The following is a 25,891-nucleotide window of genomic DNA, read 5'->3' as shown; positions in this document are numbered from 1 at the left end:
ATTTGTTAAAAAGCAGGATATTTGATTTTTTTCTTTAAATTTGTTTCTCTATATTTCCTTTTTCCTTTAATATTAAATGTATCAAATATAATTTTTATTATTAATTTCGGGACATAACGATATAGAAGTAATATAAGTCAATATTTTATACATTGTTACATAATCTATTTAATTTCCGTCAAACATCAATTAGTCAGTTAGTATCGATTTATTTCATTTCAGTAAATTGAAGTATCATTTATCAAGATAGCTATCTTAATCGGCTCAAAAGTTTTTTGTTTAAATCCTTTGAGGGGAAATAATATATTATTGTTACCATGTTACATATTTATGGAAAATTTTTTTACAGTTAACATAATGTACAACTATAAGAAATCGATATACATGTACAAAAAATAATAAATTTATTTCAATAATTATAGAGAAAGAAATTGTATTTTTACTGCTAAGAATGTCTATATAAGCCAGAATAAAAAACTGTATCTGGAATAAAACAGTTTTCAAAATTATGTTAGCGCAAAGTTCGATTACGAATTTTTTAGTAAAATATTTATTTCAGATTTTGCAAAAATACACAAATTTGAAATTTTATTATACATAAATCACAGTAAATTATATATTTGCAAATTTTGTATCTAAAATAAAAGAGATAGAATATCATATTTCTAATAGCAATATTATTCTCATTTGTTTTATTATGAAAAAGGTATTTGAAATTGCCAAGATTTTTAATAATAAAGTTTCCAATAAAAATAAAGAACTCCTTATATCTGATTGAATTTGATGTCAATGATACGATTTAATTTAGAAAATTGTGTGTGTATTAGAAAATAAAAAAATGAAAAAGAGTGAAAGAGAGTAAAGTGGAAATATTTCTTCACAAAACTAACGTAGCGAAGAAAAATCGGAGTGTGGGCCGCGTATATACATACATATTATATCACGTTCTCGTTTATCGCGCGCGATACTATCATTGACGGTCTAACATCGCACGTTCGCTTGATGGTTTTCTACAGAGAGATTCTCCATTCGGATGAATCGTAAAACCTTGCAACGTTTACAACGGCTACGTACCTTATGAACATGTATATACCCGTGGGCTCCAATGCCCTGGAGACCGCTTTCCAGCTGGCGATAACCGTAAATTTTTGCCGAGCCGTGAGCGGAAGTCGAGGATCCGTGGCGGCCGGCGGCGGCGGCGGCGGCGATGAGCCATCGTTTCCGGTTTGATTGCGCGATTTCGTGGTGGCTAGTTTGCTAAGTTCGCAGCCCATGTTGCGGCGGCGAGTCTCGGACGCGACCCCCCGAGTCGCGGAAGACACTAACCGAGGCGACCCACAACGGGGGATGATCACCACTTCGCGTCACGAAATCCGTAGACCGTGTGGTAGCACCCCGCGTTCGATTTCGGTATTGCTTCCGCTTCCTGCCACTTCCGTCGAAGTTCCCGCCGCATCGACGAGAACGAGAGATTGCACTACACTGTGAGAACAAAAGTATATATATGTATATACTGACGATATATACTCGTTGGAGATCGATGATGATACGACGACGAAGACTAAACCCTGGTTTTTCTCAAATCGTAAATCGGCAGTAAAAATACGCTCAAATAATGCGTAAATTATCCTAATAGCTTCCTAAGTCTCATCTGCGAAATCTTTACGTTGTCTTGTATTCCTGAACACAGTGCGCGTGGTCGAATTCAAGAAATCTGCGTGTCTTTGATAAAGTTTGTCGCGTCAAGTTTGTTAAATCGCTAAGAACGGATGATCGAAGCGGCTTATTGCTCGCGCGAACACTTCGTGGCTGATACGATTGACGAGGTGCGATTCGCGTCCCTGTATTTCTTCGATGTACTACACGATCTCGACGGAAGCACATGCGTTTTAAAGCAAATCGTCCGTTTTGAATCTGATCATCCGCGAACGTTTGTTCGCCATCGTTTACAGTACGAAGATAAGTGAGGTAAACTTCATGGAAGTATGTCCTGTTCTCGCAAATCTCGTCACGTATCCGATGTATTCCTAGCGTGGGCATATATTTATCGTTTCTTATGGTTGAGAACATGTGATGATTCCACGTTAATCCATCTTCTCTTCCTATTCATCTCCGGTTTGAATACGCTTCTCCTCGCGATTATCCTTCATTTAAGCCTCGCGTATCCTTGCTGGTCCTTTTGGCCTTGCCAAGTTTTCCGCTCGGTGAGTTCATTTATCTAGCTTCTTCTCGCCCACTTTCCTCTCAACATCAATCTCAACTCTGCCAAATATCTTCCTTTTTCCTTTTCACCAAGATTCCTACACTTTACTGCTTCCGATTCTAAATCGATTTTTCTACCTTTAACGCTCTATATACCAATATATGTTTTCTTTATTTCCTTCGGGAATACCTGTGTAATTGTCTTCCTCCGACAATTCCGTCCAATTTTCTACACATGTCTCTCCTTTTCGTTTCTTTATACTCTACGTTTTTAGTCTACAAGATAGCCTTCGTTATCTCGTTTTGCTAATATTTATCCATTTGCAACTAAGTTTTCTTCGCTTTTTATCTTGTTTATCAGATTTTCATTTCACATTTTAATTAACTGCATTTTGTCTATTTTCTATCCTTCTTTTCTCCTTACTTTCTCTTATGATCCCTTTTTCTCTTAAGATCCGTATATATTCATTAAGCGTATAAATGGTATCTTGTCATTGTTTCACGACAATAACTTTTTCCCTCTTCAAAATCTCATTAGGCTCGTTAATTTCTCACAAATTTTAATACGACGTATCTTCACGTACCCACCATTTTTACGTCGCTTGTTTCTTTAATTATTAAGACTTACATCAATTCACTTCACGTCCTCACAAAGTTTGCGAGTGTGCGAACAGTCACGGCTTCTTGAACATCTTCAGATTCCTCGATCTCCGGAACATTAACTGCAAGCATACGACCGCGATTTCATTTATCGAACAGGACGATTGATCGATCTCATTTATGACGAACACTGGCGCGACAGCGAGTGACAGATCGAGAGGAAATCGAAGACGCGCGAGACGATTTAAAATGTCAGTGGAATGACATTTAATATATGAAGTGGCAAATGAAGCTCTCGGGCCGCTGCTTCGTTGTTATAAAAATAATTTTTTATTGCAAATCACGAGATATCTATTTGTGTTTTGCAAGTTTTGTGGATTTATACTTCGATGTTGTATGTCTGCATTCAATTTCAACACAGGGTGATTTTAACGTATTTCGTCATCCATCATGAGCAGGTAGAGTGAATCGAACTGAGTCAAAAAGTCCTCTACCATTTTACAATTTTCGCAATAGTTAACAAGATATTAAAAATTACTAAAAATTGCCAAATATTGGTCTTGAATAATTTTTTACTCAAATACTATCAACTTTATGGAAAAGCTGCAAGAGACAAAAATCATTTATTTTCTTCTCATCAAGTTCTGAGAATTTTTTCAGAATTTTTTAATATCCTATTTTCTTATGTTGGTAAAAATAAGAAAATGCAATACTAAAAAGTTGATAAAAAATTCTGAAAAAATTTTTAGAGTTCTATGAGAAGAAAATAAATGATTTTTGTCTCTTGCAGTTTTTCTATAAAGTTGATAATATTTGAGTAAAAAATTATTCAAGACCAATATTTGGTCATTTTTAGTAATTAATATCTCATTAACTTTTGCGTAAACTACAAAATGGTAGATGACTTTTCGACTCATTTCGATTCACTCTACCTGCTCATGATGGATGACGAAATACGTTAAAATCACCTTGGATATTTTAAATTCGAAACTATTTATTATTGGATGACAGCACAAAAAATTTATCGCAACAGATTTTTTTTAAATGGCATAAACGCGATCAACAAAATATATCAAATTTATATTTTATTTTTTATTTGTATTTTGCTTATTATCTGTGTATTCTTTGAAAATAATAATACTTAATAGAGCTGCGGTGTTTTTCTTTTTTTTTCCTCTCTCATATAGGTGTATGCATGAAAATAATTGTTAAATTTTGTAATTTTATTTGAGCTGCTATTAATTAAATAAGATTGATTAAAAAAATTAATTTTCAAATAAAAGCGAAGCAATATCTATAATTAGGGAAGAAAAAAGATTGTACTTTTAATAAATTTACACAAAAATAATACACGTCATTTCATCTTTAAGTCGTATTTTTTGTTCTTAAAAGTACGTCTTCGATATGAGTTCAATTGTTGCAAAGGTTTCCGAAGTTTCGTCAATGTTACAATGGCGTGGCACTACAATTAGCGTAATGGCGGTATCAAACTGGATCAACTACGGAGCAAAGGGACAAAAGAGAAAATCTTAGCCGACAAATCTTGCGAAGTTGAAACATTTTAGACTTGGAATGCTTTCAAATGAAAGAAACGAAAGAATCGAGAACGAGGTGGAATTTCGGTAACATTGATAGAGGAATTTTGAGGGATCTAGAGGCGACTACAAATTCATTTATGTCCTTGCTCTCCGCAGGAAGAATATCAAAGGAACATGGAAAGCAAACGATATTGGGGATGTACAAGGCGAGAGAGCAACGATAAGTAGATAGAAGCGTAATAAGGCAATCGAGTGTAACCGAGCAAGATTTTCTTGTACGTTAGTCCCGTTGGGGCTGTACACTGGTAACTTTCCGTCCTCGTGAAACGTTGAGTGTATCTCAGTGTTGATAAATTCACCAATAAAGTTAAACGAAGGAACGTAAGAAGCACGCATTGGATATAACACGGATAACTTAAATAGCTTTCGAAGTTCTCAATGCAAAAAGTAAGTAGCGTCTTGCCAAAGCGAAAGTCCATCACAGGAAGCAGTACGGTGCTAGTAAATGTCGACTCTTATTGCTCGACTTTTACAACCGCATGTTAGCTAAAAGTAGATAGACATATATCTAGCACATTCACGAGTAACTGTATTGATTTGAATTTTATAGGAAAAACTTTTGATTATTTATGCGATTGTTAAAACGAAAATGCATAATTTTGTTTCTTGGAATATGAATGATGAAACCAATAAATTCTTATTTGTTTACTTTTTGTGTCTGTTTTTTATTTTTTTATTCCTGTTTACTTGATTATTGTACGTATTTGTAACTTTTAAAAAAATATTTCTTTAAACTAATTAATATGTAAATATATTTATATAATAATTTTTATAAATATATAATAATAATTTTAAAATATATAATAATAATTTTAAAATATATAATAATTTTATAAATATAATAATATAAATATATTTTTACAGTTTAAAAATATTCGTTCATATTTTACAAAGAAGTATTTAACGCTAAATTTGATCTAATTTCGTTAGCCTAAATAATAGTGTATATTACGATAATTATCTGCCTAATAGTATATATAATATTATGATAACACAAGAGTTGATGAAGACCATGTCTGCTACATCATCAATATATAGGATAAGCATCAGGTAGCTATATTTAACTATAAATATGTGATAGTGCTGATTTTTGCATTTATTGAAAAACCTTGAAATAATGGAATAAAATCGTGCAATTTAACTGTTAATGATGTCATGCCATAGTTTCTTTGCGAGAAATGGTAGGGTGCAATAAAGACAGCGATACGTTGGCGAGATAAGCGTTATCGCTAGAATTTAGAATCGATGGAGAGAATGAGACCCAGGAGAATTAAACGACAAATCGAACTGCTGCAAATCCGAAATTGATCTAATCACGTTATCTTGTTGTCATTATTTTACAACATAATTTTTCATGCAGAAAATCGAAAGCTTCCAAATATTTTATTATATTAGTACTTATATTAGTATTATATAAGTACTATTATAACTGTTTATTAATATTCAGAATTATTTTTCATCAGAAGATTGAGTGAAAGATAAATTAGATATTTTATCATAAAAAATATAGGCGTCAACTTGAAACAGCATTTACAATCTAAATATCTAGTGCATTAGACTTCTGATCTTTCTTTCTATAGATTTTTCGATAAGGAGAGAATATCGATGTTTTCTTAATATTTGTTCATTGAACATCATCATTTTCTATTGTACAATCTTTTAACATTAAACTTAATTAACAAATACACATTTCTGTTTATTTTAATTTCTAATTCCCCTTTACAATATTTAAATGCATTGTGTGTTATAAATTATATTGTGAAGTTTTTAATAATTTTAAAGTTTACCGATTTTTTAATATATTTTTAAAAATAAAGATTCAGTCTCAAAAAATCCACCTAGTCAAAAAGAATCAAATTAATTAAAGAATTTATAAAAAAAAAAGAAATATAAGAGAAATGCCATACAAATTATATGTACATTTTCATGCTGCATGTATCAACGTGAGATATTAATAATATAATAAATTTACATCTACGTGTATGCTTTTAAATCAAATTACGTGATTTACACAAACAGACCGCAGTCGTCGTGTATAATGCGATTGCTATCAAGTAAACATCCGACGTCAAATTACTCGCAATATGCTATCAAGTAAACATCCATCGTCAAATTACTCGCAGTATGTTTCGGAAAAAGCACCATATCGTATGCGCCGGTTTCGCAAAAAGCTCGTTGGATTAACGCCAACGTGAGAAACAGCGGTCGATTCCATTCAGCCTTGAATGCATTTATACCGAAGAATCAAGTGAAGAACAAACGCGCCACTATATTGAAAGATAAACAGCTTATGGGGTGAAATCCACTTCCGCCCGCGAATAACTGCGAATTCCCGTTACGTGTTCCCAACGATGCAACGCGCCAGCATGTTATCGTGATATATCACTGAACTCGCGCCTCTATCAATTTCCGTTGCGGGACAACGTTATCTATATTCCGACATTCCGTTTCGTCGAGGATCAGCGCGACTGGATCGCGAGACGATTTGCGGAGCGGCCGGAGAAGTAAAAACCGCGATGAGAGATCTCCATTATAAACTCTCTCGTAGATCATCTAAATCTAATCATGAAATTTTATATATATATACGACGATTCTCCCAACGAATCGCAAGCATCACAGTAAGCATCGAGCGACAGATCGAATGACTTGTCACTTCTGCTCCACTCGCGTGTTGTCTCGCGCGATCGATTCGCGCGTCTGTCATCCCGCGTTTCCTCGCGCTACACGTATACGTAACACCGTTCGCGATACCAGAAATCCGCGCTCTCTCAAGACGTCCTCGTCGAGGCGCTCTTATTCGTTCTTTAACACCGCGCGCGTCCTCGATCGTCGTGTTCGATCGTTTGCTCCAGTGCCTCCGTGTCACGCGCGATACCTCCTCATCGTCGTCGCACGATGGAAGCCCGTGTCGCCGCGTCGTCGCGCGGAGAGACGCGCTTCTCGTCGTGGTAGCGCGGCGCGAAGCGCATCGACGGCGCGCGCTTTTCTATCTTTAGAACGTCCCCGGGGCTCCCCGGTCGGATACTTGGCGCGGTGCTTCGGCGTCGGCCGTGTTGCCTACTGCCCAGGCGAGCCGAGACTGAGGCCTCCATAACAAGCGTTCGCGAGAAGGATGCGCAGGCGCGCTCCTCCGCTTCCGTTCTCCTCTTGTCATTCCTCTCTTCCTCTCTTACTCTCTGCTCTCTGCTTTCCTCTCTCCTCTCTCTCTCTCTCTCTCTCGTTCGCTATCTTTCTCTCTCTTCTCATCGACAATTAATCAGCCACTTTCCACTTTTCCGTACGCGATGTCGCGATGCTTTGACTGCTTTTCAGCCACCAAACGCAAGAGAGCTCACCTCTTTGCTCTTGAAGGTGAATGGTGATCTTTCACATTTTCGATTTAATGAGTTACTTATATAATATTTAGCGAATTACTTCCTTAGATGCCCGTTTTATTTAATAAATAACATGTAATTACTTAATAAATGTACGATATTTTGACTATGTTTTAGCTATTATATTGAGTTATAAAATTGTTTAGAGAAAAATAATTTCTCAATTGTTTTTAAATAACATAATTTTAATAGATCACCAGTAATTGAGCAAAAAAATTAGATGTATAATTAATAAATTAATATATATTTAAGTATAAAAACTATTTTCGATGTTTTGACTCACAGAGTCTTCCTATAATATAAATTTGAGCTTACTTATAATCTAATTAAAATTTTCCTTACATTATATTATTATTATAATTAGATTATAAGTAAGCTCAAATTTCTATTATATTGAGGAAGACTTTGTCGAAACGTTTATAATATTTTTATACGTAAATATATATTAATTTATTAATTATACATCTAATTGTTTTGCTCGATTACTGATCACTATTAGGATTATTGTATTGCTGTGCAAAAACATTCATTTATTATTCTTATTGTTTATTTAATAAATAAGTTAAAAAATATAAAAAACCTAGAAAGAATTAGAAAAAATTGTAGATATGGATATATCAAACAAAAATATTTTGTGGAATGTCTAAAAGCTTAAATTTCATTAGTTTGATGTACTGATTCAACCCTGTAACTCTAAGCTAAATATTAGGAATTACGAGTAACGTATTCGCGGCATTTTAACTCATAATCTCTTATATTTGCAAAATTACGGGAGGAAACAAATGTAGATATCATTTTCATATATATATATATACATACAACTTCAGAATCATAAATTTATTATAAACATAAATTGTAGGAATTTCAATCCATGTATAATGTAACATGAATTTTCATACGTGAAATTTAATTCCGTATAAAACGCACTGGCATAATCTTCCAAACGAGTATGAATATTTTGCTGCGGCTGTTTTAGAAACGTAACATGTATAACGACTGTGACATTTGGAGAGGCGAGAATTAATCTCTTTTTGAAACAAAATATACGGCGATGAGCGCTGCGGGAGTTAGCTCGAGCTTAAATAAACGTGGCCGCTTTTTAAGTACACACTTCGTACTCGATTCAACAATTTTATTATCGTCCCCAGGTACACTCTAAGCTGTCTACTAGCTGTATCTTCGGGATTCTATAAATTTAATCCAGAGTCCAACTGCGCGTCTACATATGATATTCACCTCCGTCTATGTACAAGCGAATATCGATCAGTTTATGTGATGGTATTATTGCATACGCACGTACACTTAGGAAACATTTTCACACATGTGTCACGAGAGAGAAAGCGATTCGCAAGTATTAAATGCATTAATGTAACTGTTACATTTTGATTGGACTAGTTCAGAATTATCAACACTTCAGGAACTTTGCTTTATACGTGACAGGGTTGTCATGGAAGTTACTGCAAGTTCCTAACCAGACTTGCCATAATCACAGGCTGCTTTCCGGGATCAACATGCAAGACCAATATAAGCAAGCGCGAGATGATATTGTTAACATAATTTTGCAGCTGTAATCTTATTTTTAATAACAGTATAGTTCCGTCGAGAAACCAGCGTGACCTAGTTTGAATTAATCGTGTTCGCATATATATTTTATATATAACATGTGTATTATCACTGAGCAAAAAATTTTATTTTTTCACATGACAAACGATTTTTGTTAAATATAATTTAATTATTGATATATTATATATAAGAGCAGAAAAGACAATAAAAAAAAATTATTTCATTTTCTAAGAATTATATTTTAATTGAAAAATTTTTGATTTTATACATACAATATTTTTTTGCATTTCTTCGAAAAAGAAACGAAAAATCATTTGATCAATCCAAAATTATACTAAAATGTTATCTTTTTATTACCGAGAAAAAAAATTATTATATCGTATAAATAATTATTATATCGTATAAATAATTATTATAATTATTATTATAATATTCATAATCTATATTCAAGAATTTGAGCTTTTGAATAAATTCTTCGCATATTTTTCTTCTTTATTATAAGACAAACTTACGAGACTTGAGTAAAATTGCAGTATGATTGTCTTCGGAAGAAGCTCTGACGAGCTTGACCTTTCGAGAAATGCTTTGGGAATCATAAGAGCCCCTAAGAACAAGATTTTCCTCTGATACGTATTCCAAAGTAACTCACTGTTTGTAAGTAGAAACTTTTGTCTGTTTGCAAATTACTCGTTAAAAATAGAAAAATTCGGAAAGCACTATCCGCCGGATACAAATGAACCTCGAATTATAAACCAGCGCGGAAAGTTGCTCGAAATTTCAAGCCTGTCGGGATCGTTACAACGTAACTTCGCCGACCCGAATCCATCAGTTTGAACAAAACTTTGCGAGTATCTACCTGTACAAAATGATTTTAGATATGGGTAACATTTCACTTCACTCATGATTCATCGGAGGCCAAGTTTAGAATCTATACATAAATTCGGCGAATTATGTCAGCCTTTTATTTTATGATCAAGTTATTTCCAAAATCGCGTGATATGCAAAATGTAAGGAAGGACCACAAATTCTCACTCTTTCAGATATATAATATACAATACATTAAAGTTTTAAATTATCATGTTTTGTTAATGAAGAAAATAATATTACATCCAAAATTATTATTTAATCTTTCAACTCTTATGCTAATTTTTCAGATATAAGACATAAATAATAGACATAAATTCCCAAGTAAGACAAACGGCTGACCTCAAAAAATTTTCTTTGTATTGTATAATAGCTCATGCTATAATAGCTTTATAATGTTAGACATTACAATAACAATAATAATATTAGGACTCTCGAATTTTAAACAATACAAAAAAATAAATATAGTAGGCTAATGAATCAGTAATGATAAACGGCGCAATTATTTAGTGAACACTCAGATATTGGATTGATGTCTTTTTTATTTTGAAACGTTTCGACTCTCTTTGAAGTCCTCCTCAGCAAGAATGATACAAGTATTATTAGTTCACATGTGTTCCATAATACTTAAGTCACTCGCAAATTGATAAAGATGCAGCGTTGTTAATCATCACAGAACATGAAGCATTGCATTGAAGCTTTGTTGAACATATTAAAATTTAAAAAGTAAAATTGTTAAAATAGAATATAAAGATCACATATTTTTAGAATACACGTCCGTGTACGACGACATGTCTCAGATTTATTATATTTATTTTTTTGTATTGTTAAACATTACATTAAAATATAATAAATAAACGTATCAAAGCGTAAATATAATACAATGTTATTTATTTTTATTTAGTAACATGGAAGATCCTTAAAACTGTAATTAATAACGAGACAATTATTATAATTCCTGCGCAATTATTGCAAATAACTTATTATTAAATTAATTTTTTAAAATTGTAAATAAAAGTTATCCTTTTCAAATTATAAAATAATATTTTCAGAAGGAATAAATAACTTGCTCCGAATAAATAAAATAGTTATATATAATATATCTTTTCAAAAATTATATTCATTACATATTTATTTGTTTCAAATAAAAGCTAATTCAAATTTAATTAGAAGAACCTATAAAAATTATCAAATCTTCTGGCAGAATTATTCTAAAAAGATTATTTATGAAGCGAACGTCTCGCTCTGTTCAGGAATCGAAAGGTTAACTATTATATACATGAGAAATAAAGAATAATGTATTATATAAGTTTAAGATGAATAAACTGCATAACTTCATATTAATTTCATATCTTACATTTCGTATTTGAGATTACTTTTCGCATTTTTCATGCATAGCATTACATGACGATTATTCTCATATGTTAATATATTGAATTTAATTAATCAAATCTGCATAATAATATATACATTAACGTAAACATTTTTAAAAATAATAAACACGAACACAAAATGAGCTATTAAAAATACATATATTGTGAATGTAAACCTTCAACGTAGCTTCCGTAGCATTACAGGGGATCACTGTCGAACTCTTGAATTTAATCCTAAGAGCCAGAAGGGTCAAACAAAGAAGGGAAACAACTTACGCGTGAGGCAGACTTCCAATCAGGACTCGTATTAACCCGCCCGAAAGCCGCAAGGTTCCGTTGCCCCCACACGCTTGTTCTTAAAGTCAGTTTGTCACGAAGAGCGCGTTTGAACCGACGTTGTCTCGATAGTCTTTCCGGTAAAATAAATCTACCACGTAATAAAACGAAACGTGTCGGGTTCATCACATTTTCTCGTAAAATATAAGAAATCTCCAAACAGATCAATTCTGGAAATGTGTCATGTGTTGTTTGGTGTTATTATCTCACAATATTTTAATATTTTATAATTTTGCAATTTATTGTATGCATATTCATAGTTCATTAATTTTATCGAAGTAATAATAACGCAGATTTATTTATTGAATTGTACCGATTTAAAATACGATACGTACGAACAATTTTGAACAAGTCATACTTCTGTGAAGCGTAAGCGAGGTATACATTCATAATAATCGTCATTGAATGTGAGAGTCTCTGAATGTTGTGATACAACGCGTGTTGGAAATTTCCTAGAATATTGGTAAGTCCTCTGTTAAAAATAAATTTTTTTCTCTCGAAAAATAATCTCTTTTATTATAGAGAATAACAATAATGCATTCATCGGAATACATTTCCTACAATCTATATTGCAGCATTCCCTGTAATTTACTTAGAAAAATGCTATTAAAATTTTTCATAAAAATGCTTTTACTTTGATATGAATTCCATCTCTTTTCTCGTTTATTATCTATTTTCGCGCTTCGTTGTTCTGAGCAAATAAAAAGTTTTTAATATTTTTACTCGAATCCATAATTTTACTGACACCTACAGGGACGACATACATTTCACGTATGTCTGCGGTAGAGAAAAATAAATCTCGTTGAAATTAAAACGGCCTGAATTTACTTTTGTAAATTAATATAACGAATGTTTTTTTTATAATATTAAACTTATAGGTACAATAAAATGCTGCAGGAATTTTAAATGTTAAAGTTATTTAAATTACCAAATAAAAGTAAATTAAACTATACTGTTTATATGAATAATTATAGGTAGAGAAGCGCCAAAATCGAGGCTCTTGGCGCTAAATCTTTGTGTAAAATTCTATGTAAATTTTAAATATATTTTCCAACTTTATAAACTGCGCGCTGATTACTTCAAACTTGAAATGAATTCATAAACTAAAATTGGAATAATAATAAATTAGATAATATAAATTAGATAATATAAATAATTATCTAAATTAAATTAATTGTCAATTTTTGAACAATAATGCTAATGAAAGGATCTTAAAACACTGTAAAAAATTTATTATGAAAAATATTATTCCAGTCAGAGTTCGAACCTGGATCTTTTTATACTATCCTACTATCAATTTAATTTGTGGTATTACTATTTTAGCTTTAGTTTATGATTGTGTTTCAAGTCAGACAATAATTGGCGCGCAGTTTATAGAGCTGGAAAATATATTTAAAATTTACATAAAAATATTATTAGGCATCAAGATCTATTTAGCGCTTCTCTACCTATTATTACATCAGTTTCCACTTTCTTTCATAACAGAGAGATATTTCTTTTATAATTTTATATCATTCTAAGGAGCCTTGAAAAATTATGGCCGCTTAAGACGTAGCAAATAAAAAATTAATTACAACGATTATACAGTTTTATGTGTTAATTATCCATATACTAGATCTATATAATTTACTTATCTTTATGATAGTCATTTATTGCTCCATGTTGGATTCATATTTATTTAATATTTATATATTATAATTCGTTTACTGGTTGTAAACATCGTGATTAAGTATTCTGACAGTTGGTTTTGACGTAAATTTGAATGCACTCCGGAATGCTTCTCCACGGAAACGGGGAGTATTCATGGAGAGTGTCTAGAGATAAATCATCCCTCAGAATATTTCCACGTTTCCTTTTTTTTACATTATGGGTTCATACCATCTTACGTTTTTCTATTTGCCTTGTGGAAAATAATAAAAGAGCAAGGAATCGCTCGTTCTCATAATTGACCGCGACATTCCGGTGAAGTAGCGGCGCATAAATTTCAATGGAATTTACGGTATAAATGGGATCATAATCTCTTTGCTTTTACATCGCGGCCATATTGCATCGAGAAATGCTGCGAAGCGTGAACTGCATTTTCCTTATCGAAGCTTTAAAAATGGAGCTTTAAAATAGTTTTATATATGCAGGAATTAGAGGCATTAGAACACTGAAGCACATTAAAATAATGTTATAATATTAAAACAAATTAATTTGGAAAGGCAAAATTAACTATTCCATTATCACCGCAATGAATTACAAATGGGGCTATCAATTATAATTCATAGCATCATACATATATTGTAATTGCATTAAAAGATTAAAATAAAGAACTTAAATCGAATGAATTATGTTAAATATTTCATTTTCTTTAGTAGAAAATTATAATATTTATTATATTATATTTATTACTTTATCATGATAAAGTAATAAATATAATAAATTTTACTTCTTTTAACGTTAGAATCAGAAGAAAATTTATTAAAAGATGCATCCGTTTGAGACATTAAAACAAAATCTGTTAATTTATTTTGAAGTAGATCGCAACCTAAAGATTCTAGATAGTACTATTTGAGAACGAAAGAAACCACGATTCTGAGAGTTGTAAAATTACACTATCTCTTGGTATCCCCACCTAGCAATAGCTAAATGTTTCTCTTTTATTGGACAAGCAAATTGTAAAGGAGAAACATGTTGAGAGCATTTATCGCCGAAAGATACGAGAAATGTAGTAGCAACCAAAATGTGGCAACTACTATAAATATAGAATTTTTTAATTCGTTTCTTCTACAATTTATTTCTTTAAAGTCAAGAAGATATTCACGCGCGCGTTTTATTTAGAAAAATTATATTTTGTAATTAATGCCACTTGTAAAGTATTATAATTTTTCCGACGTTTTTAGTCTTTGCACTTTTAATCTATGCTCGGTATTTATTTCAGACTCTTTGACAGACAGATTTATTTTGTTGTTCGGTACGCAATTACGATTAAAATTACTCATGGACTTAATAATAATATTCCATACAACACATACATGAAATACCTTTCGTTTCATTGGCTATTTTTACGCACCTGGTGGCTGGACTATCGGAATGATTATTCCATAATTAGTTGCCGCACGCAATAACGATTCTAATTCCTACCTATCTATTGCATGTGAGTAATCGGACTTGATGTTACATCGTTTGACGGCGGATCCGCCGATAATCAGAACGTTCATGCTAAGATCAAATTTGAGAAGATAGAATGTGTATATTTTACACCTTAGAATATGAACGGAAAATCGAGAATAAGATAAACGTCCCAGTGATCGGACACGTATCTATGTCCGAACACTTATATAAACAAAATTTATTACTATTAATCTCAAATGCTTTTTTTTATTACTGTATTATAATTTAATTTTATTTAAAGATTACAATTAAATTATAATATATTACGTTTTAAAAAGCATATTTGAGATTAATATTAACTTAAATACATAAAGTATTGTGTAAATTAATGTCAAGAGACACAGATACATGTTCAGTCATTGGGATCGGACAGTACCTAATATCCGAACAGTTACACAAAATTTTATTTATTTAAATATTAATATTAGTCTCAAATGTTTTTCATCTTAAAAATCAATTTGAATTAGTTGTCTTTTGTTATTAAACTAATCTATTTATATTAATATTTCCCGTTAGCATACTAATTTTTTAATTGTGATCGGACACTGGGATAATTACGTCTCGGTATCTGACCAGCTGTTCGGCTGGTATATTGACGCATATTCTATTATTTATTTAAATATTTTAATTAAAGATTGTTATCAGTAGATTCAAATAATTTTTCGTTGCATAAGGGAGTTTTGTTGAGTTTCCAAATAAATACAAATATTTATATTAAAAATCTTCTAATATATTATAAATAGTATTATTTATGACAGCCTACGTTTAAATGTCCGGCCATTGGGATACTTATCTTCAAAATAGTCGGTCGTTTTATTACAATTACTATTTGATACGCAAGACCAATGCAGCTTTCAATAATTTAATTCTTCGATCATCCGATTCTTTAATTGGAACTTAATCCAATCAATATCTGGATAACCAGGATAATGATCTCGTGACAGTATTACTCGGTTAGTTTTTCATTAACCCAGTTTTCGAGACTATACTAGTTAATAATGTACCGGCACACCTTTTTCTGATATCGGATAGGATCTGTTTCATCAATTAATACATTTTAAATTACGTTAGTTTAATTGACAATTTGTCAATGAAAGCAATTGTTTTAATTATACGTATTTCCTGGAATACATACTCAACGCGATAATGTACAAGAGTAATTAAATAATGATCGCCTTTTATTTGTGTTTAAAGTTGAGAAAATTAGATGTTAAGATCGCAATTTCACATACACCGCATTACATCTGCAATATTTTTACATAACAGCGCAGTGTACTTATCTCTGCTCGCTCTTTTAATTAATTAATCTATTTTAAAAAGATTAAATTTTTCACAGTTTCGCGCGTTAAATATGTAATCAATGGAATGATATGCACGGTGAAAAAAAGATTGAAAATTACTGATTTATATAATTGGTTTATTAATGAATAAAGTAGATAAATTAAATATATATAGTAAATATATAAATATACAGAATATATTAGGTGTTGGAATTAATTCGTAGCGTTTTTTAATGAAAGAATGTTATTTATTTCACATGAGCATTAAAAAATACATTAATGAAAGTACTTCCCATCACTTGTAAAACGCTACGAATTAATTCCAACACCTAATATAATGAATATATAATGTTTATATTCATCATATTATAATATAATATTAATAGATATATTGTATATTTATATTGTTTATATTAATACGTATATGACATATATAATTCGTTATTGTCGAGAATAAAATCAAACATAGAAAATGTAAATATTTTTTAAATTCAATTAAAAAAATTTTATCAAAATGTCATGTTTCGTAGTTCAAAATGTATCTTATCTGGTAGAAAATTTAGAAAATGATTAGTCGATAAGTACCTATTTATTTATGAACGTTACATAATAGCAGCATAGAGGTTCTAATTAGTGAAGCAATCATGATTACCTTACGAAATATTCTGTTATAATAGGCCTAATTATCAAACAGAATATAATTGCTCTAATTTATTTTGCCGCGTTATTACATCTACTATCTACTGAGCATAGCTTGCGGAACGCATCATCGAATTTTTTCTGATGTTTTTCCTCCGATCCGCCAATGCGCCAACGAGCGATATGCAATTTTTATTACGCAAACTCGATTAACAATTCAAACACGTACGATGGCGGCGGGGATACCGCGACGAGCAAATATGCAATCCAACGCTATTTGTCCTTGTTGTTTACACGAGAGTAGGAAAGTCATGGGGAGATGTAATTTGCAATTGTAACGGGTCGGTTACTTCCGACGAGTATCACGCTTCGCGGTGCGTGCTCCGCATTGACCATACCTAGATCCTCTTAAGTGGAGAACAGTCTACTCTTTGCGTCGAGTATGCCGCGATGTATCGCGTTGCACCACGGTTTAAAGCGCACGGCTGATGCATGATGCACCAATCCGCGTGTTCACGAGCGTAGCGCGTACACGCACGTGAAAATGCAATCGAGGTCGTTAATCATTAAGTATCGCCGTAGTACAAAAGCGTATCTTGATTTCGCACCTGTAAGTTTTCTGATCATTCGACATTCATGAATTCTCATATTTAAGTGCAATTTTTTTTTTCAATTTTTTTTAGTACACCACAGTCATATTAAAATCAGTTTGCGATAATTGCGTGAAACTATAATAAAGGTTTTGTATTCATTTTAATAAAATATTTATGAACGTGAAAGTTTTACTGCAATATTACAAACTCTACTGTTAAAAAATAAAATGCATACATAATGTATAATAATATCTAGTATTTATTTTTATGCAATTTGCATTTTATTTTAAAAGCGATTAATTGCCAAAAATAATTTTTAATATAAATTAAACACTCGAGCAAATGTATAATGCATTAAAAGCAGCTAAATTTAATAATTTCCTTTGCATCCTGTTATTACAAAAACACTGAAGAAAATGTTATTTATTCAAACTGATTATTTTATGCTTTAAATTTTCGCATATGACATAAAAAATATATTAGTATCTCACATGTATATTTCATATCATGTATCTTATAAAAAATTGTTATAATATAACAAATTACCTACTGTCTTAAAAAAAATAATTTTATTTGTTGTAAAAAGGAGATATGCTTGTGCCATTTTAATAACATTAAAAAAAATTTAGCCCGTGTAACAACTTTATCAGAATCTTTGAAAAAGAAAAATAAAGAGTTCAGCTGCAATTTCACGAAATATTTTATATTACTTATTGACAAATTAAATAATCATGAGAAATTCTCGTATGGTACGAAAAAGAAGTCTCTTTTTATACAAAGGTCTTTGCCCGACGTGAAAGCAATTTCTAGTAAATTCAAGTCTGTGACTTCCTTATCATAGATCGTATCGTACATTCTCGATTGACGGCGGTAGAATGCGCGCGCGCGCTTCGGGGATTTTTCTAAGAATCCTGACTTTGTACAAAATTATAATTCTAGGCACAGACGCGGCCTCGAGAGGTCGAAACTTGAGATGGGTGACACTTTATGTCCTCGCATCAATAAGAGGCAGAAGAAACGAGTTGGCTTTTTTTTTCTTCTACGTTACACTTCTATTATTATTTTATTTATATTAAAAACTGATTTTATATAATAATTGTCAGTTAAATAGTCATAATAAGAGAACTTACAATTAAAAAAGATTAAATAGTTGTGAATGCTTTCTTTAATTCCTCTTTAATTTTCTTTATAAAAAATTTATAAGCTTTAATAAAATAAATAATAAGCTAATAAACATTCTATTTATCTCGATTATGTATTTTATTTATAAGCAGCAGTTGAATTTACGCGTAATGGAGCTATTTGGAAGACATTAGGAAAATCGATCACCCGATGAATTAATTGATTAAACGCGCATGCGGCCAACATGGATATGCAGTTCCATTAATAGAGAAAATATCCATGTTTGAGTAGTTGAGCTTCATCTCGCGACCTGTAGCTTATTAAACTTTTCAAAATTAAACTTATCCAAGAGTGTAAATTCGCGCACGATTCCGAGACAGTTATGATTCGAGTTTAAAATTAACCAATCCTCTTGCACGCCTATAAACAACGTTATATGCTAATTAGGAAATCTAAAAGAGAAATGAGCTTCGGGTGTGAATTTCATCTTTCAAAATATTACATGTTAGACTTCATGTCCGATAACTATTGTGTAAATATTATGCTGTATGACTAAAAAGAAACAGAAGTTAACGTATATACACTATTTATTTTACTGCTTAATATTAATCATCAGGATTTCTATCTTGATGTACATAATTTATTAATTGATAAATACAATGCGATACTTTTATCAGCATTTCTTCGTTGATTTAATGACATTGCCTTCTTGCATTTAACCCTGTTTATATACGTAATATTTTTTTCCTGAATCTTATTTTTATTACATATTTATAACCAAGATGTATATTACCCTAATCAAGAATTTTAATAGAAGTTGACTTATTAATGAGTTATTTACTCTCAACAAAGAGATATTAATTACAAAACTTTTTCAATTTTAATTTGTTGACTTTAGAATTTTCAATTTTAAGACTTAGTTTGCATAAAAAGGAAGTCTCTCTCTCTCTCTCTCTCTCTCTCTCTCTCTCTCGTTCGTTCGCTCGCTCTCTTTAACTCTTCGCAATTTTATATGAATCAAATGTCATAGAAAAAATAAATTTACAATAAAAATTATTTGTTTTATCGTCATTTGTTCAATCGCTTTAATTACTGCCGATTATTGCTGAAACATTTTTCGCCGCGCGATAAAAATAACGGATACTTAATATTCCTGATAATTGCTAAGAAGATAAAGGTAAAATCTTCGGTTCAAATTTTCGACCAAACAGACTAAGTTTGACGAAACCGACAGGGAAGCCGATCGAAATTATCGAGGCAAAAGTCTTGCAAGAGAACGGATGTAGCACCAGATTTTTTTTTAACCGAAAAAAAGAAGCATCCCGAACGCTCTCGACTAAAGCTGATGGAGGATATCCTGTCAGATACACAACACACGGTTTCACCAATTCGGTTGATTATCGAGCGTGTAGCGGTCTCGAACATATGCGTATGCATGTATGTACTCACATACACAAATACAGCCGCATACACGCGAACCCGTTATTGGGAACAGTAGTACTCCAGTTTTCAGTTTAAGTTCTATAAACATAAGCGCATTCGTTCTTGATTCTTCTACGAGAAGGGAACAGAAGGAGAGAGAGAGGGAGGGAAAAGAGAGAAAAGAGAGAGAGCTGGTATTCGCGCATTTTACTGCAACACATATTTTATGTATGACAGAATTGCTATATTGCTTAGCTATATTGCTTGTTCTATAAGCATCCAACGTATTCGAGTCTCATTCAAAACGAGAGAGTTATCGTTATTACAGTCGGCAAGATACAAATGTCGCAGTTTATTTCTTTCGTTTATATACGCGAATATGAATTCACCTGTAAACATAGCCATGTTTCGCGTAGAAAGATTCTACGACAAATTAAAAAAATTCACTTTTCCTTCAAAGATGTAAATTTAATAAATTTTAAATTATAGAGAAGCGATTAGAAATAACAATATGTTTTAAAGCTTTTAGAGATGAGCTTAATTTAACACAAATTTTAAATAGAATTTCAATTTGAAACTTATTTAAGCCTTCGATACCATTTTGGATCTGGCATACATGGTTTTTTCCAATGCTTTTTCAATATTTTTTCTATCGCTTAATAACTGTTCTATTAAAAGTACATACATATTTGCAGTCACTATATACAGACCTACATTTTGATACCGTTATATTCTTTGTCTGGCATTTCAATTAAAAACAATTTTTTACAATATGTTCATTTTTATGAAAGGTATAAGCAATCGAATTAGTTGGATATATATCATGTTCAAATGTATTATTCCCGTATTGTGACACCAAAAAGTTAAAATTGAATATAAAAAAATTGCGAAAAAAGATAACTAAATTTAAAAATCCATTCAAAATACATTATCTCCAATATTGAAGAATTCGTACGTGCAAAGCTATATATATAAGCGCGAATTTCGAGTTTCAACAATCGTAACATTTTTACTGTCATCATTTAATATTTATTTATACAATTGATTAATAATAATAATAATACAAATGCATTTATTTACTATCTCCAATCCGTTACAAATATATCGTTTCATTAGCAATGTCTAAATATTTCTTCACAGCGCATCCGCGGTGGTGTAAAATAACTAATTACAAGTGAATAATAATGAATGCGTTTGTGTATGAGACTTCATTATCTATTGATCTCGCAGTGCAACGTTTCGGATATAATACGATCCGAAGTATAGTATTCCGTGGAGGAAATGACGTTCAAATGCTTTCGGAGTGCGCTACTACAATCGCCCGGGGTAAAAGGATTAATTACGTGGAAACGCTTTCGGGCGACTTTTCGAAGCGGCTGACGCTCTCGTTCGTCGGGGCGCCCGTTTATGATGTCGCGGCTGTCGGTATTATGCGATTAACCCGAGATTATACCACCGAGATTCTATGGGGCTGCAGCCGAACAGCCGCTGCGTGTTTTTCGAACGCAGCCATTGGTCCCGCGAAACTTGGGGGCTTCCTAAGTACGGAGCACGAAGTAGAAATTAGATTTTTTCCTCGGGGGGCCCGTTTCATAGCGCGAGCATATTTAGCAATAAAGCCGTAGGTTTCAGGAGCAGAGGCTAGACATATAATTAGAGCGGGGTATCTCGTGAGAAAATGCTCCGACGCATAATGGCTGCGGGTCACGGAACCGAAGGGATCTCTTCTCTCTCGGTCGGAAGAACCGAAGGCTTCCCCACCCCCCTCACTCTTGTTTACAGATGGAATCCGTTGAGCGCGGATTCGATTCATAAACCATGCCACACCGTGTGGCAACGATCAGCCACATTCTGCATTATTTCTACAGAATCTAACTTTGTTGTTTGTGCGAGTTTCACAGTGGTCCCATATCACGTCTCATTTTTACGACTGCGATCGATCGTATATGTATAATAAACATGCGCAACAACATTTGTTTCGCTAGATGCAGATTTACACAGATGCAAATATAGATATGCATTTGTAAGTAATGGAAATAATAAATAAATGTATTTAATTATTATTATTATTATTATTATTATTATTATTACCGAATTGATAGAAATAAAAATGTAGGTCGCTTCGTATATAGTTGGCTGCTTGTGCTTGCAGAACGTGATAACTTATTTTCTGTTTTAAAAATTGCAGTTTTGCTCTATTTACAGTAAAAGATGTAGGAGAAATTGGAAGAAATCAGTAAAACTGACAAGGCAAAACATAAAATTTAGTTAAATAAGAGAAATTCTATATATTTGGTCAAAGTTAATTTGAAAAGCAATTTAATAATTTTTGCTAATAAGCATCTTTATAAGAATATTAATAACCTGATGTTAATAAAAATCTTAAATCTGCGAATAATATGTTACATAAAATTTAGATTTTAACGTACAATATAAACTTAATTTAATATTTTATTGTATGTAACATAAATTTTAGATTTTAATTAGGTAAATGTTATAAAAATATCGGTTAGTTTTTAAGCGATAAAAAAAACGCTGCAGTTTCGATTTTATATTATATTGTGTAACAAATATCTTACAAATAAAAATTTTTAATTTTTCAATTTTACAATCACTTTTACAATCATTTTTTTCATTTTTACAGAAAATGCAGACGAAGAACGTAAATCTGCCAACATGTGATTACGAGGTAAGTGCATTTAATACAAATAAATCGGTTTACATGTAAATTAAAATTTATTTTATTGACTATTTTGTAAAAAGGAAATGTTTAGCATATTAACTTTACAAGGTTTATTTTAATTTTATATTCTTAACTATCCTAATTGCTCTCGAGATTTTCTTATTTATTTTTAAATTGTGCCCAGTGCAATGCATTATAAATAAAATTCATTGTGAAATTATTTTTTAATTAAATTTTCAAGCTTTAATTTACGTGTCTTCTATCCTATATATGTTGCAGAAACGCCGACTTGACTACCCGACTGGAAGTAAGTATGCTTTTACCCGCTAAACTATCCTTCTCGTAAACGGAAGGAAAAGCAAATTTCTGTGTCAATTCTATCTTCGAAAATTAAATGAAAAATCGGAAAGGAACGGAAAGCTTGAGTCACTCTGCTGCGTATTTAATAAAAAAATGTTCAAATTTCGTTTATCATGTATATTTTTCAAGTTTCCCTACTTTTATAGGAAAAACTATATGGAAATATTCTTTGAAAAAGTTAAATATTTTTTGTAATAATTTTGAATAATTAAAATTATTTAGATATTTTTTTACTAATTAAATATTATTTAAAAAATATTTTGAAAAAAGAAGTATTTTCATTTTTATTTAAGAAAAGTTATTTTTTTTTATGTGTAGAAAACACCGATAAGATAGAAAGTTTCATAAGAAATTTCACTGGATTTTTTCCATCATCAGATTTATCGATTTAATTTGCAACTTTAACATGTACATACAATTTGTATTATAATTAAATATTTGCACTATCACTGAGGAAACTTGAAAATAACAAAATCATAACCAACATCCGGTGTGGCGAATGACTCACGATATTATTAGCATTCGAGTGCAATTAACTTGTGGCGCAACTCATAACTCGTGTTCACCACTTGTTGCCGGAGAATGCGTTTGAGCCACATAATTTTCTATTAGAGCTTTCATTAGAGCAAAGGATCGAGGAAACCTCGATATCGTGATCGATAAGGCAGAGACCTCGGAAGCGAGATTCGTAGCGCGTAAAGATCATCGAACTCAGCAGAGGCCCCTGATGCGTGCAAGAGAACTGAGATTCTTCCTTCGCGCTCATCATAGACCGTGGCGGTAATTTTTAGATAAAACGGAAACTTATTGTTGCCGAACTACAAGTCTAGTTACATCGCGAAGATATAAATGAGTTCTTTGCAATAATTTGACTACAAAATTTGGAAAATTTAAGTATAACTTAATTATAATTATCTCAATCGCGATGTAACACATCAGATAGGTGTACGATTAATTATTATAGCATTAGAATTCGTCGTGCTAATTTCATTAACACTAATATCGAATGCTGAAATGTTCATATGTAATGTCGACATTATTCTTGATACAATTAATTACGGCCGACAATTTACGTGCAAATTAACAGTCAACGTCACGTAATCGCGCTTAGAAATATTAAATTGTTCCACGTTCCCGATTCTTTAGTCGTTATTTATTCCGTAACCGAACTCATAGTCATCTTTTCATATTTTTTGTACTACATTAATACGATACTTAAAGCGGTACTTAAAGTTTCATCCATATAACCCCGCAAAAAATAACACTTGATAATAAGTGCTATACAACAGATTAATGATTTTCTGAGATTATATCTACATATAAAGTTATAAAAGCTAGTCTACTTATTACGATCTTCTCTTAAAATCGTCTTAGCATAAATCTTCAAGTTATCTCGCAGTTTAATTATAAATTGTTTATATAATTTAACAAAAAGTAGCAACCGAACTTCCCCATTATCTGTCTATAAATAATTTAAAATAATATTGAAAATTAATTTTCATATTTCTAAATTTGAGACAGAATGAAAGATACGCAAAGAATTATTTTTTAATTAAAGTGGATATGATTTTAAATATACCTTAACTTTTTAAATATACCCCCCCCCCCTTTTTATATTTTAAATATACCAAGTTTAAGAAATACGTTCAAGAAAATTTAACTGATCACATTTATCCTCTTAGATGTTTCGAAAAGTATATTTGAAAATTGAATGTGAGTAAAATATATTTAAATCTCTTTGAATTCTTTCGATCTAATGTAATGAGACTCGCACCTAACGAGCAATCCCGTCCAACCTGATTCACCGATCTATTCATCTATTTTGTATACGCATTAAAGTCTCCTCCTCACCGATAAAGTAGGGAACTTCGAGAGGGCCCGGGCCCCGTAAGGAGATCATCGGATCCAACAGAGGCGCCTCCGCCCTTCTTCAGGACGTAGAAGAGAACGCTTGGATTCCGTTCGTTCGCCATAAACCTTGTCCGTAGCTCGCCGGGTGCGGTGGGACCGGTCGAGACAAGGAGAGGAGAGGGCCCGCTGCGCCTTTTCTCCTGGTACCCACCTGGCGTCTCACCTGAGGCACCTTCAGACACCCAAGTGCCGCGTCGGTCCGCGAGCGCGGTGCGTGTCTTCTCTCTTCGAGTTCTCATGAGCGTCGTCCTGAGAAAAACTCGCGGTAAACGGTTTCTTTTTTCCATCAGTGGAATCCGCGCTGAAAAAAAGTCTTTGCTTTCGGAAATTCGGTCGGAATTCTTCGCGGTTTCTACGTCTCTCGCTCGCGAAAGGTGAATCATCACGGAGCCAATTCTGAAGAGGACTTGTCCACGAGACGTTAGCGAGACTCGCTATACGAATTCGCACGGAAAAGTGAAAAGACACTAAAGAACTCATCGAGTATTGTTATTATTGAAAGGGTTTCATCATCGGCGGAACTTTGCGCGCGAGTGATGCGAACGGTGCTAATAAAGGTGCTGCGCTCGTTAAAACGTCAAATATTCACGCGTGTGACGAAGGGAGATACTCTCCGCGCTTCGGAAAACCGGATTTTTACGTGTGAAGAACGTGCTCGAGAGTAGAGGCAGGAGGAGAAAGAGGAAGAGGCGCCTCTTCACCGGCTACTGGAAAATCCTGCTTGCCTATCTATACTTGTGTTCAAGGACGAGTAAGACGTGAAATTGCAATCGCTTTGGAATTACCATTGTGAGTCCAATGGCTTCTTCTTCGG

The 25,891-nt window shown here is 32.3% G+C and overlaps 2 protein-coding genes across 15 annotated transcripts in view; one reads left to right on the top strand and one right to left on the bottom strand.

Annotated features, from left to right (window-relative positions):
• LOC105148919 (neuroglobin) overlaps positions 1 to 7,517 on the bottom strand; it is a 43,971-nt gene extending 36,454 nt beyond the window's left edge. The window contains exons 1-3 of one of the 13 annotated variants that reach the window (XM_087414141.1): positions 7,153 to 7,517; positions 6,638 to 6,667; positions 1,075 to 2,924 (exon numbers count right to left, since the gene is read on the bottom strand). In XM_087414141.1, the coding sequence (XP_087270267.1) occupies positions 1,075 to 1,274 (200 nt within the window). In that variant the 5' untranslated portion in view covers positions 1,275 to 2,924; positions 6,638 to 6,667; positions 7,153 to 7,517. The other 12 variants (XM_087414143.1, XM_087414142.1, XM_087414144.1 and 9 more) reach the window with 12 other exon arrangements.
• Positions 7,518 to 12,079: 4,562 nt separating this feature from the next.
• LOC105148918 (uncharacterized) overlaps positions 12,080 to 25,891 on the top strand; it is a 74,615-nt gene continuing 60,803 nt past the window's right edge. The window contains exons 1-3 of one of the 2 annotated variants that reach the window (XM_087414128.1): positions 12,080 to 12,374; positions 22,768 to 22,812; positions 23,086 to 25,866. The gene's annotated coding sequence lies outside the window, so the exon portion shown is untranslated. Of the gene's footprint in view, positions 12,375 to 22,767; positions 25,867 to 25,891 lie in introns of both variants that reach the window. The other variant, XM_087414127.1, reaches the window with a different exon arrangement.

The sequence above is a fragment of the Acromyrmex echinatior genome, chromosome 15 (genome assembly GCF_024713525.1).
Source record: "Acromyrmex echinatior isolate Ae372 chromosome 15, ASM2471352v2, whole genome shotgun sequence".
Lineage (NCBI taxonomy): Eukaryota > Metazoa > Arthropoda > Insecta > Hymenoptera > Formicidae > Acromyrmex > Acromyrmex echinatior.
The sequence above is the reverse complement of the archived record's forward strand: the minus strand, read 5'-3'. Positions and strand labels throughout refer to the sequence as shown.